The sequence below is a fragment of the Mus pahari genome, chromosome 18 (genome assembly GCF_900095145.1).
Source record: "Mus pahari chromosome 18, PAHARI_EIJ_v1.1, whole genome shotgun sequence".
Classification (NCBI taxonomy): Eukaryota; Metazoa; Chordata; class Mammalia; order Rodentia; family Muridae; genus Mus; species Mus pahari.
In genome coordinates, this window is record NC_034607.1 from 13,791,508 (window position 1) to 13,808,764 (window position 17,257).

General features: G+C 44.3%; 2 protein-coding genes across 3 annotated transcripts in view; one reads left to right on the forward strand and one right to left on the reverse strand.

Annotated features, from left to right (window-relative positions):
- Window positions 1–8,975, reverse strand: part of Polh (DNA polymerase eta) — a 33,692-nt gene extending 24,717 nt beyond the window's left edge. Inside the window, exons 1-4 of one of the 2 annotated variants that reach the window (XM_021218060.2) lie at window positions 8,736–8,975; window positions 6,242–6,384; window positions 5,479–5,613; window positions 986–1,200 (exon numbers count right to left, since the gene is read on the reverse strand). In XM_021218060.2, coding sequence (XP_021073719.1) covers window positions 986–1,200; window positions 5,479–5,613; window positions 6,242–6,378 — 487 coding nt within the window. In that variant the 5' untranslated portion in view covers window positions 6,379–6,384; window positions 8,736–8,975. Of the gene's footprint in view, window positions 1–985; window positions 1,201–5,478; window positions 5,614–6,241; window positions 6,385–8,735 lie in introns of those variants that run through there. The other variant, XM_029531340.1, reaches the window with a different exon arrangement.
- A 132-nt stretch (window positions 8,976–9,107) lies between these two features.
- The window catches only part of Xpo5 (exportin 5), a 39,940-nt gene continuing 31,790 nt past the window's right edge, over window positions 9,108–17,257 (forward strand). The window contains exons 1-5 of the mRNA XM_021217543.1: window positions 9,108–9,356; window positions 10,937–11,058; window positions 12,235–12,307; window positions 14,593–14,730; window positions 14,890–15,072. Of these exons, the coding sequence (XP_021073202.1) occupies window positions 9,252–9,356; window positions 10,937–11,058; window positions 12,235–12,307; window positions 14,593–14,730; window positions 14,890–15,072 (621 nt within the window). The 5' untranslated portion in view covers window positions 9,108–9,251. The remainder of the gene's footprint in view (window positions 9,357–10,936; window positions 11,059–12,234; window positions 12,308–14,592; window positions 14,731–14,889; window positions 15,073–17,257) is intronic.

Consider the following 17,257-nt stretch of genomic DNA (forward strand, 5'->3'; position numbering starts at 1 on the left):
CAGCCAGAGCTATACAGAGAAACCCTGTCTCGAAAAACAAAACAAAACAAAACAAAACAAAAAAAGAACAACATCACAGCCCCAACCCCCCCAACTCTTCCCACTTGGTTTGAAGATGTACTCAGAAGACAAGTGCTTGCTAGTGCACCGGAGGCTGTGTTTGTCTCCAGTGCAGACATCTATGTGGCAGCACAAGCCTGCAACCCTAGTAACTCCAATATCTAGGGGAGAAGCTAAAGACTGAGGACAGCCTAGGCAACACGGGAAGGAGGGAGGGAAGCTTTGATGGGGATGTAGCGTAGACTAATTAATAAAAAGAAAAGACCCTTCTCCTGAGAGGAAGAGTTAAATTAGTCAAGTCTCTGCTCCTAAGGCCTCCATTTTTAAGATTGTTCTGGTGCTGGAGCAATGGCTCAGCAGTGAAGAGCTGCTCTTCCAGAGGACCCAGGTTCAATCCCTCACACGTACATAGCAGCTCACAACTATCAATGTCTATCAGTAATGCCGACTGCGTGGGGCCCAATCCCCTCTTCGGGCCTCCTCCCACACTGTACACCTGTGGTCCAAAGACATATACACAGACAAAACAATAAAATAAATAAAAAATGAAAAGACATACACAGACAAAACACATAAAATAAATAAAAAATGAAAAGCTCATTCTGCTTAGTGTTAAAGAAATCAAGAAACTAAATGACAATAATATAAATTAACCTATATAATAATATAAATAAAGCAATTGTTCTACCTTCCATTGATAACACTAAACTGCCCCAGCCATATATCTAAAGAGATATTATCATAAACATTTTACAGTTTCTTATCATGCAAATACCCAGAAAGATAAGAGTTTTTTATATCTCCTCATGATACATACAGTAGTAATTTAAGTTTCCTTTCAATCATTCTAAAAAGAATCAGCTTAACCATGAAAAGCAGGGTTCCAAAAGCAGGAAGCAGAAGCACTGTGATGCTATACAAGTACCTTTCTGAACAGTCTCTTCTACTGTAGGGCCTCGGGGCAACCCTTCAATATAAGTGCTTGGCAACAAATCTGCTGAGATAGGCTGGCCGTGCAGCGTTTGAAGTCTTTCTTGGACAGCACTGGTCAAATCTATATAAGCCTCATCGATGCTTGCACGTTCAATCACAGCAAAATGAGACATTATCTCCATCACTTCAACACTAGCTTCCCGGTACCTAAGTATAAGGATCACACATGCAGGCAATAAGTGGATACAAGCTTGTGGCTGTCAACCCCATGTTCTTTCCATAAGGAACAAGAATATCCATAAGCAAGTAGCAAGTGGCTTAACAGAGATGCAATAATTACACAACTGAAGGAAACAATGGACAGGTAGAAAAGCAACAGAGGCAAGGAGGAGAGAGCACATCCCAGGAAAGCCTGTTCACGAAATGGTTAGCATTATACTAAACTTAAAAAGCACGCAGACCCTGAACATTCACCTTTGTGACAAGGACCCCTCTAAAAAAGGAGAGAAATGCCTAGCATTCTGCAGCAGTCTCTGTTTGCTTATCCCTTTCCTAGTTATACACAACTGAACAATTTTTTGCTTCAGAGTCTATCTTCAAACAGCTACAGCTTACACAGAACATGACACTCATCAGACCAGATCTTTCTTACGACAGCAACTCTCACTACAAACTGACTGACTATGGACTTCGATTTCAGTTACTAGTGTTTGAGTGATATAAGCCAATCACTCTGAATATACTATCATTCAAATTATAAGGACAAGTGCCTAGAATTTGGTGATACACCTGGGGAGATGGGCTACCTTCTTCAGGGGACTATGTCATCATAGATCCACTCATAACATGGGATAGGAGCCGGGCGTGGTGGCGCACACCTTTAATCCCAGCACTCGGGAGGCAGAGGCAGGCGGATTTCTGAGTTCGAGGCCAGCCTGGTCTACAAAGTGAGTTCCAGGACAGCCAGGGCTATACAGAGAAACCCTGTCTCAAAAAACCTAAAAAAAAAANNAAANNAAAAAAAAAAACAAAAAAACAAAAAACATGGGAGTCTTTTGTCAACCTGACGACACAAGCTAGGGTCATCTGGGAAGAGAAAATGTCAAACAAGAAAATGCCTTCATCCGACTGGCCTGTAGGCAAGTCTGTGAGGCATTTTTTAGGTTAATGATTGCTGTGGAAGGCACAGTTCACTGAGAGCAGTGCTACACCTGGGCAGGTAGCCTAGGTTGTATATGAAAAAATAAAACAACATATATTTTGTAATAACAATTAAAGAAAAAGAGGCCAATAATTTTAAAAAAATGAGAATTATTGATTATCTGAATTTTCTCTTACAATCTTTATCTGCATTAGGAAAAAGCCTCAAAGGAAACAAAAAAAACCAAAAAAAACCTAGTGTACAATACATACGCTCATACACAATTTGTATGTAATTTGTATGTCTTTACAGCCTCTCGAGCAAGTTACTGCTTTGGAGGATATCTGAAAACCTTACAAACTCCTTATTACGTGTGTGGTGGTTTGGATGGGTTGGCCTCCACAGACTCACTGAATGCTTGGCCCACAGGGAGCAGCACTATTAGGAGGTGTGGCCTTGTTGGAGGAAGTGTGTCACTGTGTGGGAGGGTTCTGAGGGCTCCTAATGCTCAGGCTCCGCCCAGTGTTGGCAGTCAGTCTCTTCCAGGCTGCCTTCAGATCAAATGTAGAACTCTCAGGTCCTCCTCTAGCACCATGTCTGCCTGCAGGCTACCACACTTCCATGATGATAATGAACTGAACCTCTGAAACTGTAGCCAGCCCCATTTAAATGTTGTCTTTATAAGAGTTGCCTTGGTCATGGTGTCTCTTTACAGCAATGGAAACCCAATCTAAGACATGTTTTTGTAAATAGTGTATTTATAACCTGGTACTCTTTATTAAAATGATTTTAAATTGCCAGGTCCTTTAAACTCTCTTCCCAAACATAAACATACACAGCTGTTCATGATTTACTATGACTTACTTTGTGCTCTGTTTTGTTTTCTGAGGCAGAGTCTCAGATACGCCAAGCTGGCATGAAACTTCCTCACTTGCTATCTGGGGAAGACCTTAAACTTTAGATCCCTCTGCGTCCATATCCTAAGTGCTGGATTTACAGGGATGGTTTTTAAAATAAACGGTTCTGTTTAGGTTAGTGAAGTGTGCTTTTCCCCAAACTTTGAAGTCAACAACATATATTTACAGAAGCTATACTGCTAACATAGCATGCAATACTGCATGTCTATTAACTGAATTACTTCTGCTTTATGGTTGAGCTATTTTTGTTGTTATATAAGACAGGGTTTCTCTGTGCAGCCCTGGCTGTCCTGAATCTGGCTCTGTAGACCAGGCTGGCCTTGAACTCACAGATCTGCCTGCCTCTGCCCTGGATTACTGGGATCAAACCCGAGTACTTGAATTAAAGGCATGCACCACCACTCCCCTGCCAACCCCTTTCCAAAAGCTACTATCTTTTGTCAGCTGTATCTTTAGTCTTCCAATTCACCTGTCAATTCTTCAAAGCCTGATGCCTATACCATACCATACAACATAGTGTATGATGATAATGTGTGCAGGACATGTGGACCATGCCATCAGAGGAACTGGCATGGAACAGGCAGGGATGAGCATGTTCAAACCCTGAAAATCTCAAAAATTGAGATTAGACTCTCATCCTGAGAGTAGCAGGAATAGGGCTAGCCCCCTCCCCATTTCCAGGCCTGCCTCAAGCATGTAACGCAGAGACCCCCAACCAGGCAGTCACTAGTCGTCAGGCATGCAGCATAGCACCTGAAGGCCACTTCATGCTAATGAGGCACCACAGTACCTCAGCTTTCAGACAGTGACCTTTCTCCACCCCAAGTACTCTCACCCTCAGAACCATATAACCTTTGGTTTACCCCCAAAATAAAGGATATGCCTTAAATCCTACCCTGGATAAAGAAGTATGAACAAGCTAAGACCATCTCAGAGAGTTGCTTTATTGGTCTAAAAGGGTAACTATATGGGTACTGGTAACTAAACCTGGGGTCCTCGGGAAGAGCAGCAAAAGCTTCCGACTACGAAGCCATCTCTCTAGCCCTGTGCAATTATATCTGTAATGGTTTTATTACGTCTGCGTGTGCATGTGTCCACACATACATGTGTGTAAGTCAGAGGACGACCTTCCACCACCTTTGCCCACTGAGCCGTCTCACTGGCTCAGTACAAGGCTGTAATGATAACCCTCCTACCTACCTCCGTACCCACCCAGTTACCTAACACCAACCGACCTATCGCGTGTCCACGCGCGTTTGCTGTGTGTCGGAAGATAACTCGCAGGGGTTGCTTCTCTCTTTCCACCATACTGGTTCCAGGTAGGGCCACCTGCTGGGCCACCTCACCAACCCAGTAATAACAGACTTAAACTCAATTCTAGCACTTGGGAGGCAGAGGCAGTTGAAACTCTTGAATTCAAGAGCATATGAGAGAATTCCGAGGTCTACAGAGCTAGTTCCGTGATAGCCAGGGCTACACAGAGAAATCCTGTCTTGAAACAAACAAACAAACAAAATATGTTTCTTTAAAAAAAAAATGATGTGAGGGGAGGGGGTATAATATGTGCACCTGACTGCAAGTGCTCTCAGAAGCCAGAGGCCTGCTATCCCTCGATTGCTGGGGTTACAGGCAAATGTGAACTGCCCAGGATGGACCGGGAACCTCAAGTCCTCCATAAGAGCAGTGTCTGTTCTTAACCACTGGGCCATCTTTCATCTTCCCATAATAATTGATTTATTTAATTTTTTTTTTTTTTTTTGGTTTTTCGAGACAGGGTTTCTCTGTATAGCACTGGCTGTCCTGGAACTCACTTTGTAGACCAGCCTGGCCTCGAACTCAGAAATTCACCTGCCTCTGCCTCCCAAGTGCTGGGATTAAAGGCGTGCGCCACCACGCCCGGCTTTGATTTTTTTAAAACAAGAATTATTTAGTTTTATATATGAGTGCTCTATCTGCATGTACAGAAGAGGGCATCAAGATCCCATTACAGATGGTTATGAGCCACCATGTGGTTGCTGGGAATTGAACTCAGGACCTCTGGAAGAGCAGCCTGTGCTCTTAATCGCTGAGCCATCTCTCTAGCACCAATAATTGATTTTTTAAATAAGAAAGATGATAAATGGTTCCAAAAGGCAAGAACTATTAAAAGCAATAATGAAACGGTTACTACTGAAGTGCACATGAAATATTAAACTCAGACACCAGATGCTGACAGAATGCTTTCATATTAGTTTAAACAGCAGTTTACTGATCGAGGAGCAGCAGGCTAGCAGTAACAAGGATCACCTGTAACTGTTTTTAAAGTATGTTACTTGGTATTAAACCCAGCTCACGGATGCTAGGCAGTCACTCTCCCACGGAGCCCCACTCCACCCCAGGAAACACTTTCTGACTCCTCTATGTTCTTTTACAATGCTTTTTGCTTACTTGGTGAGGTTAGCTTTCCCACGGGACTCACGAACTTGTGCCAGGAGAAGATCTGGACATAACTTCTTAGCGTCATCCGCCCACATGTTTCTAGTGACGCCAAATGCACGGGCTTCATAGCTCACGGCAATAATTCTAAAGTTAGAGGGGAGAAAAAGATACAAAACCAAAGATGTTACATGATCCTATTATTCAACCCCAGGCACAGCAGTTCAGAAATCTCAAAAACAAGACCTATAACACAACTACTGAGTTTCCATAGATTAACACACTAATGGAGCCCGGGTTTAAGAGCACTGGTTGCCCTTTTTACCTGGGTGGCTACAACTGTCTGTAACTCCAGCCCCAGGAGATCTGACACTCTCTTTGGCATCTGTGGGCACTGTATGCAGGTGGTACAAACATGTGGACAAAATATTCATACACATAAAAATACTTAAAAATACTATGGGGGCTGGAAAGATGGCTCAACCAATGAAGCATCTGCAGTGCAAACAAGCAGACTTGAGTATGGATTCCCAGGACCCACAGGAAAGCTCGGTGCAGTAGTATGTCTTTAATCCTAGGTCTGGGAAGGGAGCTTGCTGGCCCAGCAGTCTCACTGAATCAGTTAGCTTCAGGCTCAGTGATAGACTCTAAAACCAAGTGAAGAGCAATTGAGGAAGAAGACCCTCAGTATTAACCTCTGACTTGCCCATGCGCACACACACACATGTACACACACATGTACACAGACCAGTCATGATACTATCATGATACATACCCACCACCTTTCCATGATTTGTATTGTACGACAGCACAAGGTTTATTCCTCAAATGAGGATTTTGCCGCTGTTCCACTTGTACAAAAAAGCAGTCCATGTCTACAAGAGCAACCACTCGATTCTGCCCAGGAGCCATTTATTTCTGGAAGACATTTATAAACAGAAAAATACTTAATCTAAAACACAAAAACATCCCCACAGTATTTCTACCAGATGTGGTAGTGCACATCTTTGATCTCTGTACTCAGAAGGCAGAGGCAGGCAGATCTTTCAGTTTTACACAGTAAGACCCTGTTTCAAAACAATAACTACCATATATTTACATCTTAATTGATGAGCCACAACAATAGGGATGTGAAAACTAGTGAGAATGAAGGATATTTTCATCTACAGTTGGCAGGAGAATAAGCTAGTATAACTTTATGAAGGTGATAAAATATTTAAAGCTTTAAATATAGTTCTACTTGGTTCAAACTCTACTTGATCCTCCTGCCTCTACCTCCAAAGTGGTGGGAATACAAGCATGCACCATCACATCTGGCTACTCATTCTAAGAAAAAGGCATTCATAAAAGATACACATATAGCCAAAAGCTGCCTGTCTTAGCTTCTTTGTTGCTGTGAAGGGACATCATGACCAAGGCAGCAGAAAGCCTTTAACTGGGAGCTTGCTTACAGTTCTAGAGGGTTAGTCCATGATCATCATGGCAGGAAGACAGGCATGGTACTGGAGCAGTGGTTAAAAGCTTTATATCTTGATCCAAAGGCAGAGAGAACAGACTGGGCCTGGGGGGGGGGGGTGTTCTGAAACCTTAAAAACCCACCCCCAGTGACAAAGCTCTTCCAACAAAGCCATTCTTCTAGTTCTTTCCAAACAGTTCTACTAAGGACCAAGCATTCAGACATACAAGCCTAGGGGGGGCTGTTTACACTCAAACTACCACAGTGCCTAACAATGGACTTAGCATCATCCATCATGGAGAAATGAAAAAACCAGAGAACAAAACACCCACAATGTACATACATCACCACAGGGAGAGGACCAAAGAGTATTCTAGTTGATTGGCAGACCTCAAACATAAATTTAGGGGAAAGAGAAGAAAATGTTCAATCAATCAACCTCAGAGTGAAAATATTCAGGAAAAACCAAAACTCACAGAGGTCCAAACTGCCTCCTGAGTACTGGGGTTAAAGGTGTGTGCCACCATAAAAAGCAAATTTTAAATCTTGAAATATATTTTAGAAACATTTGGCTATAGAGCATGGTGGCACACATCTTAAGTTCTAGCACTCAAGAGGCTAAGACAAAAAGGTTTGACGTTCAAGGCCAGCCTGGGTTACATAGGAAGTAGGAAGAAACACAGACACACATAAATGAAGAGGATAATCTAAAACTATGTAAATAACCCGTTTCTCTGCAAATTTTAAAGGCTCTCGAGACAATTCCAATATGCAGTAGCTTTGCATACCAATGGCCTATCACAAATAATACTTTTTACAGAAACACAGGAAATTCATGATTTAAATACAAGAAACAGGTTACACAGATGAGTGATCTAGCACCCAACTGTAACTTTAAACAGTTATTTTTCAAATGAACAATCACATTGAAAACAGTGTCAACCAACTACTACTACAAAACTGCAATATTACTGTAAAGAAAACAAATAATTAAGAAGATATGGAATGCTCGGGGCATTGACACCTTACAAATCTAATCCCTCACCTAAAACAAAATGATCATGATCATAAGTTTAAAAACACTTTACACCTGAGTCAGGCATCCTTTTGCTCTGGAGTGGCTTTTTCTGTAGTACTGGAACTGATAAAGTCAGAAGGTGACAAATGTATTGTCCCAATCAATACAGGATAAGTACCATATTAGATATAAATATCAGAGAGGTAAAACTGGAAGCGAAGCTGTGATTTAAGGGCAACAATTTTCTAAGCGGAAAAACACCCCATAACACATATGTAGGATAAGAGAGAATAAAACCTTTAAGTCTTTTATGTGTTCCTTTCGTAATTTTTTTTTGTATTGGCAAAAAGTCTACACAATGCCAAAACGTAAAAGACGACGTAAACTCGGGATGGACTTTTCTCCTTTTTGGTTTTGTTTTGTGAGGCAGGGTCTCACGTTGCAGCTCAGTCTGACTTCAGCCTCCCAGAGGTATAGTGGGATGCGTTTTCCAACATCTCAGTTCATCCCATTCTGTACAAAAGCACGGTTTTTTTTTTTTTTGGGGGGGGGGGGTCGGTCGTGTAGTAACACGCACGAGAAAATATGGACCAGTGGAGAGGAAGGTTTAAAAAGAAATTACAAGAAAAACTCTTTCTACAAGAAAACTCTCCTTAGAGACACTCTTAGGGCCTTCTCTCCCGGTAAGCATGGCTTTTCATTTCGGCCCAGTCACTCCCACGTAAAACCGACAGCCAAGAAGGCTTCAAAAGCCATCCGACGCAGCGATCCCGAGCCGCGTCTTAAGATCCTTACCAAGGCGACACCTGTCAAAACTGCCAAGGGCGATGCTGCGGGCTCCGGGCGGAGTCCAACGACAGCGTCTAGACGACGTCGCCGCCTTCCCAGGAGCAAGTCAGTGGGATCTGATGACAGAGAACCGAGTCGGTATAGCCCTAGGCTCCCGCCGAGCCAACAGCCCTGACAGCCTGCAGGTTTCCGCCCCAGAGGAAATTTGGAGCTCAGCACCGCGCGCGCCGCGAGGGACGGTTGACGCGCCTGCGCACCGCGGGACTTCCGTCCCCAGCCCCGCCCCGCCAGGCGCGGCCGTCCCCGGGAGCCGCCACTTCCGCGCGCGCATGCGCCGCGGCGGCTCCGGCGCAGGCGCAGCGCGGGCTCCTTCCCAGCTCCAACCTTCTGGGACTCACGCTCCTCCCTCCCGTCTCCCCACCCCCAGCCCGCCGCGGCCCGGTATCAACGTGTGGTCCCGCCAGGGGGAACCGTGCGTAACCTCGTGCGCCCGGGACGCCGGTGGGGTTCCCGGCTCTAGCCATGGAGATGGAGCAAGTGAACGCGCTGTGCGAGGAGCTAGTGAAAGCGGTGACGGTCATGATGGACCCCAGCTCTACCCAGCGCTACCGGCTGGAAGCCCTCAAGGTAGCTGGGGTCCTGGCGGCCTGGGCCTGCCCCGAGACCCCTATCCCAGGCTTCCCTCACGGCCTCTCCAAACTCAGTTCAGGTCTCCTGCCTCTGCGGCCTTTGATCTTCCCACTCCCCGTGGGGAGGGTGGCTTCTGGTCGCGGCCCTCACCTCCTCCCACTTGAGTCTTCTCTTGCCTGCGCGCCTGCCTTTGCATCGCACGCAAGGGTCCCTAACTGTTGCACATCCCCTCGCCATGTCTCAGTGGCTCTTTTGCCCAGTCCTCACTTCTCTTCACTCTAGACCATACCGCGGTCTCCACCACCGCAGGCTGTGCCGGCTCTGACGCCGGGGCAAACCCCACATTCCCTGGCGTTCGGGGAGCGCACGTGCAAATTCCTGCCCCAGTGCCACCTTCATTCTTCCCTGCTGATCACTCCAGACTTGTGCTGATTCTAGATCCCCGAGTGTCCATTTTCTTACTTCCTCACATACCTCTATCTCTTTCGAGTCTTGGGCATCTCTGGACTGATTCGTAACGCTCCTTCCTCGTTTATAGCTGTGAGATATTATTCGGCTATTTTTGCGCGAAGATGAGCTTTACCACCGGCTTTGCATTTGCGCAGGGGCGCTTTGGTTTCCTGGAAGTAATTCTCTTGCGTCCCCGGGTGCTCTCTGTCCCAGGGTCCAGCTCAGCGTTTGCTGTTTGGGAACGCTAATACCTTCAACAGAGCTTCATCTCCATTAGAGTGAGCGCCAACATATAGATGTATGAGGCGCAGGATTTGGAATCAACTCTCTTTGCTTTGGTTTTTTTTATTGTGAAGAATTTTACATAGGCAAAGAAATAGAGCACCACAGGGGTCCTGCATAGACCTGTGACCTAAACTCAGGTGATACACAGGTTTGCTTGTTCACTGTCACTTCCAGGCACCCGTAGTTTTTAAATGCTAATTCTAGGGGTTGACATTCTACTTGTATGGGTATAGCTCTAGCATTTTTTTACTCTCTTAAGTTTATTTTTAGTATTAACATGACTAATATCTAAATGGAGAGTGTCAGTATTACTAATCTAGATTTTTGCATCTTAAAAATACAGCTAAAAGGACAGCAGGTAACGCCTGCTCCTGGGAAGACTAAGGCAGGGGATGCAAAAGTTAGTAAGACCACCTCTCTCAGAAAAAGTAAACAGAAGAGCCCTGGGAGATGGCACAGAGGGTGAAGCGCTTGGCGCTTGTTTATGACTGGGGACCGGAATCCAGGTGTAGACTGATGGATCCCTGAGTGGACTCACCAGCCAGTCTAAGCAAATCCTGAGCTCCAGGTTTTCAAAACAGCAGAGAGAAAGACATTCAACTTTAGCTTCTGGCTTCCACTCGAATGTGCAGCTCGATCATCCATGAACATATGTGTGAAAACACTGCGCACACACACCAGAGCGAGACAGCTGAGGATATAGTGTGGTGGCACGCTTGCCTTGCAAGTGACCAGTTCAGTTCCCAGTAAGACACAAAGTAGGATAAGGTTGGACTTTTCTTAGGATTTTCAGTCTCCGTTCTCATGCCTCCCCATGGAAATATTAATGTTTCTTCTTTCAGTTTTGTGAAGAGTTTAAAGAAAAATGCCCTATCTGTGTTCCATGTGGCTTGAAGTTGGCTGAAAAAACACAAATTGCCATCGTCAGACATTTTGGCCTTCAGATCCTGGAGCACGTTGTCAAGTAAGGAAGCCTTAGGCACCAGCATTGGAGAATATAGAAGAGCAGCTCGTTAACCCTTTCATGACCACACAGGTGCTTTCCCCAGTGACTAGAAAGGAACAGAATGATCACTAACATGTGGCCAGAACTTGGGATGTTGAGTCTTTCTTCAGTTAAGTCATCTATAAAGTGTGTTACACATATTAAGTATTCAACAAGCCGGGCATGGTGGGTCGCATTTGTAATGCTGTAGCTCTGAGGAACTGAAGCTGGAAGATTGCCATAAGTTCAGGCCCTCCTAGGCTACATAGTTCTAATATAGTGGGCTACAGAGTGAAACTTTGTCTCAAGAGCCAAATTTTAAAAAGAAACAGAAAACCTTTTTGGTTTGATTTTGAAAAGCAATTGTAAATTATTGTAGATGGCTAGATGGAGAAATGCAATTTGTGACATAAATCCCATATAAATGCTAAGTAATACACTATATATATATATATATATATATATATATATATATATATATATGCACACACATAAGCACATGTGTGCATATATATGTATATGTATATATATGCATCATGTATGTACTTGGTGCCTACAGAGGCCAGAAAAAGATGTTGGATCCCTTGAAACTGGAGTCACAGGTATGATTAACAGCCAAATGGAATGCTTCCTCTGCAGAAGCAACAGGTGCTCTTAACCCCTGAGCCACCTTTCTGGCACCAAGAATCTTTACAGTTTTACTACAGTTCATTAATGTGTACTTGTGGGTGTGTGCTTGTGAGTGCAGATACAAAGGATTTGATCCTCCTGGAGATCACAGGTGTTTCTGTGCTGCCCAGCATGGGTGCTGGGAACCAAACTCAGGTCCTCCTAACCACTGAGACATCTCTCCATCCTTAGAAGTATAATTTCCTTTTTTTAAAAGGTTTTTTGTTTGTTTGGCTGGTTGGTTGGTTTGGTTTAGTTTGGTTTTTTGAGGCAACCTTGGCTGTCCTAGAATTCACCTTGTAGCCCAGCTGGCCTTGAACTTGAGAGCTGCCTGTCTCTGCCTCCAGAGTGCTAGGGTAAAAGGTGAGTGCCAAAGTATAATTTCTTAATGAAACCTCTACCATAATGTAAAGCAGGAGACAGTGACACTCTTGTGAAGAGAAGACTTGTGGCACAGCTTTGTTGGCTTTCTGTTTTGGTGGCCAGGTTTCGATGGAACAGCATGTCTCGATTGGAGAAGGTCTATCTGAAGAACAGTGTCATGGAGCTGATCGCAAACGTGAGTAAAGGGTTATTGGGAGACTTGTGTTCCTAGACAGTGGTGTAAAAGGCCATGTCTTCCACATAGGTTAGACCAGGTGACAGTAAGGAAAGACCAGAGGAGATTAAAGATGTTCAGCAGGTGAATGAAGAAGATCCTTAGCTACACCTTTACCCTAGCACCAGGGAGGCAGAGGCTGGCAGATGCTGGTGAGTTTGAGACCAGACTGATCTACACAAGTGAGTGCCAAGATAATAAAGGCTACATGGAGAGACCCTGCCTAAAAGTACATAAGATTCTTAGATGCAAATTAGATGATTGTAACACCATTCACTTTGTATTTTATTTCCTTTTACTTAAGCTGAACTGCTATGATACACATGGCAAAAATCACATAGAACACATTTGTTTCAACCTTTAAAGACTTCAAATGCACTATAAATTGATGGCATTTTTACTTCTTTAATTTAGGCAGTCTCATGTTGTAGTAATAATTAATAGTAATTAGGGGTTTCCACCCTACTTTTGACCATTTAGTTCCCAGATAAAAGACACAAAACTTATATTTATAATAAACCTTTAAAACACTAGAGTTGGGCAGATATCTACCCTCTAAGCTATTAGCAATTCTTCTTCCCTATCAATAACCCTGAGTTATAATTCGCCATGTTCCATCTGGGCTGCTCTTACTCCAGTTGGCCAGCCCTCATGGCCATATTTTCATGATTTACCTACCCTATGGCATCTTCTCTCTATGCTTTTTTCTGTCTTCCTTCATGGTCTCTGTCTCAGACCCCAAGTCCAGGAACCAAAACCGCCTACCTCTCTTGCCCAGCTATAGGCTGTAGGCATCTTTATTTAACCAATGGTTTTAAATTAAGGAGCAAGGTTAGATAGCATCACTTGGTGTACATGAGGATTTCCTGGTTCCTGGGGGCAACCAGACATTGTCAGCAAGAATTTGGCATCACAATAAATAGATGGCAGTAGATGAAGCCTCAGCTGGCTCACTATGTAGTCTGGATGGGCTCAAACTATCATCCTTCCAAGATTCAAGATATGCTCCACCACGCCAGGTCAGACTTCATTCTCTGATATATCTGTCTATGAAAGCAGACCTCCTGCCTCAGCCCCCTGCATGCTGGGATTGCAGGCATCGGCCACCATGCCTGTCTTGTCTTTTCTTTCATAACAAAGGGCATGAAAGGAGATCCCTGAATGTTTAGTGAGGCTGCTGTTTGAGATAAGGTTGAATGAAGCACAGCGTAGCTTCAGTCTTGCTGTGTAGCTGGAAATAAATTTCTGATACTGCTGGGTGCAGGGATTACAGGCAGGCACTAGCAGTCTGGCCTTGCGTTACTTTTAATGCGAACGAGATGTTTTGCCAACTTATGGATTTGGTTAGCTAGCTAAGACTTGTAATTTACTAGTCAAAGGAGATTAATTGGTTACTTGTCAATTTTAATGTTTACATTCTTGGAAGGCAGTGCTAGTGTTATCTCTCTCTCACTATTAGAGCTCCTGGGTAGCTTTGGGTGCCCTGAAAGTCTTCAGTTTGTGACTAAGAGCAGCGATGTTTTCCTGGCTCTGTGACAGCTATTTATTAGCTGGGGGAACAGTGACCATTGAGAATGTGGGCCAGGTGACACAGACATGGAGAACAGGTTTAGGTTCAAAGGAGACCTGGTGATCAGTGTTGTGCTTCTGTTTATGTAGAGGGTTGGGTGTGGTAAGTGCTTGGTGTGTATTGTGAGATCAGAGGACACCTTGAGGCAATCGATTCTCACTAACAATTTGGGTCCTGGGGATGGAACTGAGGTCAGCAGTCTTGGCCCCGCGCGCGCGCGCGCACACACACACATATACCCTCACCCCTTTTTTTTGAGGTACGGTTTCATGTAGCTCAGGCTGGCCTCAAACTTGCTATGTACAGGCATATAATGCAGGATGTCACTGAAGGTTAGAGGCGCCTTTCAGAAGTCCGTCTCTCCTTCCACTGTGGGTTCCAGGAGTTGAGCGCAGGTCACCAGCGTACACAGCAAGCTTTTGAACCTGCTGGGCCATCTGACTGGCTCAGAGGAGGACTTGATCTTCTGACGCCCTATCTCCATTTCCTCTTTGTGGGATTACAGGTGTGTCCCACCACACTCAGCTTATGTCCCACTGGGGCTCAGACCCTGGGCCCCAGCAAATATTGTGCAGCTGGACTGCAGTCCAAGCCCCAGCCTGCTGTGTCTGTCGTTGCGCACTTTTCATGCCCAGCAATCCAACCTTACCGGCTGTGTAATCTCATTCTTCTTCAGGGAACGCTGAGTATTCTGGAGGAGGAGAACCACATTAAAGATGTTCTGTCGAGAATTGTGGTAGAGATGATCAAACGAGAGTGGCCACAGCACTGGCCTGACATGCTCATGGAGTTGGACACTCTCTCCAGGCAAGGGGTATGGAGGACCTGTGTGCTGGCTACATGTGCTTATGTTAGAGCTCACTGGAGGGTGTGCTTGGTCGCCGTGTCCGTGGTTTTATCCAGAGCAGGTCATCGCTGGCATATGTACGCAGTCAGCTGCTTTTGTTTAACTAGCCACTTTCTTTTGGCCTAGGAAACGCAGAGGGAGTTAGTGATGTTCATCCTTCTACGACTGGCTGAGGATGTAGTGACCTTTCAGACACTCCCCACTCAAAGAAGAAGGGATATTCAGCAAACATTGACGCAGAACATGGAAAGAATCTTGAATTTTCTACTCAATACGCTTCAGGAAAATGTCAACAAGTACCAACAAATGGTATGAATTCCTGCTCTGCATCATCCCATCTTCCCTGTCCCCAGTGAGCCCTGCAGTGACGCTAACCCTTCAGCACACTGAGTGAAGGTCTGTCTGTAAGCTGACCCTACTCAGGGTCCAAGCAGGCATGGACTTGTGATCATTCCTCTTGAGTAGCTGGGATTACAGACCACTGGGTACAGCAGATGTCCTGTCTTTGGTCTGAATGTGTTTTATTTGGGGGGAAGTTGTTTCTTTATTATTTTGCTTTTATGAAAATGCCTTTCCAAGGAGAAATTAGGGTTCCTGGTTTAGCAAAAGAAAAGACCATCTTAAGAGCAAATTTTACAGGAAATAATAGGAGAAAAACTAAATAAACCAGTTTTCTCAGATAGTCAGGTCAGTGAGTTTCCATGTAAATTCCTCCCAAAATAACATTCTTTTAAAACAGCATAAAAGCCAGGTATGGCCGGGCGATGGTGGTGCATGCCTTTAATCCCAGCACTTGGGAGGCAGAGGCAGGTGGATTTCTGAGTTGCAGGCCAGCCTGGTCTACAGAGTGAGTTCCAGGACAGCCAGGGCTAAACAGAGAAACCCTGTCTGGAAAAAACAAACAAACAAAAAAAAACAAGGTATGGTGGAATACTCCCTTATTCCCAGCATAGGGAGGCAGGGGCAGGCTCATCTCCTGAGTTCCAGGCCAGCCTGGTGTACTAGTGAGTTTTAAGTTAGCTAGGGGTACACAGTGAGACTTCATTTTCAAAAACTGACAGAAGCCTAAAACTGCAAGTTAAAAGTCTAGGCTGAAGTGGCTCAGAAGCTGAGACCACAGCCTGCTCTTACCACACAGACACCTTCACATGAATGAAAATAAAAATATTTTAAAAGGAAAAATTTAATGTGGGTGTAGTGGTGCATGCCTTTAATCACAGTACTCGGGAGGCAAAGGCAGGTAGGTCTCTGTGAGTTTGAGGCCAGCCTGGTATATGAAGCGTGTTCCAGACAGTCAGGGCTGTTGAACAGAGAAACCTTGTCTCAAAAAAAAAAAAAAAAAGGATATGGGTTGGGGGGAGAACGTTAATCCTAAACGGTGCTGCTAATTATCCTATAATCAGGACACATCCCTCAAAGAATTATCCAAAAAAGTATAAAAAGTAGAAGTAAAATGCTTTCTTTCTTTTTCCACTTCTATTTTAAAAGTTCTAGATGCTAATATAAATGATAGCCAGAAGGTCCCATAAGCGACTAGGATTAGTTAGTAACTAAATATGCTGTGTATGTACTTGCATGCGTGTGTATGTGTGTCTGTATATTTCTCTGTGTGTGGTTTGATCCTCAAAACAATCCTAAAATCAGAATGTATGACCTCTAAAGCTTCAAAGAGTAGAAATCCTGTTTCCAATAAATCGTTGAAGTAGGATTCACACTCATCTTTTTTCAGAATGCCTTTCCAATATCAAGAGAAAGCAGTAAAAATGGAGCCAAAGAGATGGCTCATTGGTTAAGAGCATTGACTCCTTTTCTAGAGGACCTGTGTTCAAGGTCCGGTACCTATCTACATGGTGGCCCATAGCCAGCTGTAACTTCAGTCCCAGGGGATCTGATGACGCCTTCTGGCCTCTGAAGGAACCAGACATACTTGTGGTATCCAGACACACACATGTAGGCAAAATACCCATGTTTAAAATTACTATTTTTTACAAAAAACAAAGAAAAAGGAAAGAAGGTATTTGCATTAAAAGCCCGTGTGTGCTTGTTGTAATGCATTCCTGTAAGGAGGCTGAGACAGGAGAATCTAGGCCAGTGTGTGAATGAGACCATCTCAAGTTACACTCGGATGTAGCTCAGTTGGCAGAGCACCTGCCTAAAGTGCAAGAAGCCTGAGTTTCCTCCAGGTATCAAGTGAGGCAGGTATGGCAGCACAAGGCCATAGTTCGAGTTCCTAGGAGGCCTAAAGCAAAAGAATCACATTTAATTCCCTAGAACACAAAACATGGAAACCAGCCAACCAGAGTATTCTTTTAATATGTAACTTATTTTTATTTTATGTTTCATTGGTGTCTGTGTAAAGCTGTCAGAAGCCTCGGAACTGGATTTACAAACAAGTATGAGCTACCTTGTGGTTGCTGGCAATTGAACCAGGACCCCAGGAAGAACAGCCTGTACTCTGAACTGCTGAGCAGTCTCTCCAGCCCTGATAATGAGT